General features: G+C 40.4%; 1 protein-coding gene across 1 annotated transcript; it reads right to left on the minus strand.

Annotated features, from left to right (window-relative positions):
• Positions 1-1,034: 1,034 nt before the first annotated feature.
• On the minus strand, positions 1,035-1,890 carry LOC18444621 (trihelix transcription factor ASIL2). Its single transcript, XM_006854787.4, has one exon. The coding sequence runs from the start codon at positions 1,835-1,837 to the stop codon at positions 1,163-1,165; it is 675 nt and encodes a 224-aa protein (XP_006854849.1). The 5' UTR covers positions 1,838-1,890; the 3' UTR covers positions 1,035-1,162.
• Positions 1,891-2,260: the final 370 nt, after the last annotated feature.

Genomic DNA, 2,260 nt, shown 5'->3' on the forward strand with positions numbered 1-2,260 from the left:
GAGGATAGCTTTGATTTTTAAAACAAATCACTGATTAGTACACTGAAAAAAATTTCTTGGATACTGGATAGTTGGAATCAAGCCAGATCGGGAATGCCCAGTGACCAATCCCGAGTTAGTCGGCCGATTTTTTAAAAATCAGCCGATCTTTATACACTAGTCTATAAAGAGTTATTATCTTTTGTTGAGGGATGTCACAATCACTCTTGTCCCTTAAATTTTAAAATGGGTGATGGTAAGAGTATCATTAAATAAACACCAAGTGTCAAAAAAAACATTTGGAACTTCATGACTCACCCTAAACTATCCAATTTGACAGTTAATAAGTGAGAATAGTTGTGACATCCATGTACGAAAATAAATAATCTCTTCTGTAGACAATCCAATAAAAAAAAAAAAAATCATGCAATAGAGAAAAAAAGCATGCCCTAATAATTAATATAAATCGTCTTGTAATACATTTTTGGACCGTCAATTTTCAAGATTTTCATAGATCTATTCGATTTACACTATTTTTGAAATTTTAAATCGTATAACTAGAGATAAAAATATGTTTTAAGGCTAACAAAGATTTCCAGTATTAAAACCGTATTTCTCATACTAATTAAAAGTGCACTCTACTTTGATCGTTTAGAGCCTCGGCTCTATACAAACCACACTCAAAAAATATAGATCAGCCTCGGCCTTATGCACACTTCTACCAACCAAAAAAATTCGAAGTTCTAAGTTTTCACAACCAGATCCAGAAATATAGTAACTCAATAACCCTTTGTCTTTTGTTGAGTTTAATCATCTTCATTTCAAAGCAGATGCAAATATTTCAAAGCGGATCGGATTCAAATATTTTAGATCGAGAAAATCAGGGGTCTGCCTAAAAGTACAATTTGCTCCCATGGGAGCACTAAATGCACGCCTGATATGAAAAGTGTGGTCGGTTGAAGTTTCTCTGCTTAGTTTAGAAAATAAAAATATGAAAGCACACTGTGCTCCTAATTAATCGTCACCGTCCCTGGAGATCATCACAATCTCAGCCGTAGATTTAAGACAGCCTTTTATTTACATAATAAATACACATATGGCTTACGCCTTCTCATTTACCAACTCCACTGTGCAGTAGTGAGTGATCAGGTAACCCCATCCCCAGAAACAAGAGAGAGAAACCCTAATTAGCGGCCATCCCTTTTCCGGTCGATTTCCGGCCATTTTTCCGGCCATCTGAGATCAACTTCTCTATCTCCAATTGAGTCGAAGCCATGATTGCAGTTTCCTTCTTCTCCATCTCAACTCTCTTTGCTTCAAGCTCAGCTCTAACCCTCTCAATCTCTCTCATCGCCTTCCTTTCTCTCTCTTCTAAACTCATCAAAGCCTCCATGACCCAACTCGCCGCCCCTTTCCTCTTCTTTTCAGACATAAGCTCATACTTCGCCGGAATCTTCGCCGGTATTTCTTGACTCGCCGGAATCTTCCCCTCCTCTCCGTTTGCCTCGGCCTTGGAACACCGAAGCAACAAGTCGAGTCTATGAAACAAAGGCCATGTAGAAACCGCTCCACTGCTCGACTCGGATCGATAACGCCTCTTCATCGACTCAATCTTATTCTTGCATTGAGTCAGGGTTTTAGGTGCCCTGGATGAGGCTCCTCGGGACGACACGTGGCGTGCCACGTCAGCCCAGTCCTGGGACTTGAGCTTGGCTCGGTTGCGCTGGACCCACTTCGACTGGTAAGCCCCGAGTAAGGTGGAGATCGCGCCATCGCTCCACTCGTCACGCCGCGGCCGAGCCGTGGGCTCTGGCCGAGTCCGACCGTTGGGCTCGGACTGGGGCGCTATCGATGCCATGGCCCTAATGGTATTTTAGAACCTAGCTTTAAACTGCGACGGGTCCAGAGGATGAAGGCTAGCAGTGGCTTGGAGTTATTTAAAGTGTGGCAGTTGGCCTTATCTGTAAAAGTTTTTTTCCGGAAATGCCACAACTTTTCTGTAATGACGATGAGCACTCATATTTTTCTTTGGACCCGGTTACGGCCAAGCCCGCATATGTACAAATGCGGGCATATTAATAATTCTATGTTTGCAATGGATATTTGGACTTAATTTTTAAGGACATTTAATAATTTTATGTTTTGACTTAATTTTTATGGAGATCATGAATACGAAAAAAATAAGTAAATTTAAAAATTTGAAATAATAATTCTAGTAAGAAAACATTTTGATCGTTAGTTTCCATTGTTTTTAGATGGAACACCTATTTGCATCTATCGT

This window comes from Amborella trichopoda, chromosome 1 (genome assembly GCF_054954075.1).
Source record: "Amborella trichopoda isolate Santa Cruz 75 chromosome 1, AtrichopodaSantaCruz75HAP2 v2.0, whole genome shotgun sequence".
Classification (NCBI taxonomy): Eukaryota; Viridiplantae; Streptophyta; class Magnoliopsida; order Amborellales; family Amborellaceae; genus Amborella; species Amborella trichopoda.

What these genes read in the sequence shown, in the direction of transcription:
- LOC18444621 (XM_006854787.4), bottom strand. Translation starts at nt 1,837, where the DNA reads ATGGCATCGATAGCGCCCCAGTCCGAGCCCAACGGTCGGACTCGGCCA.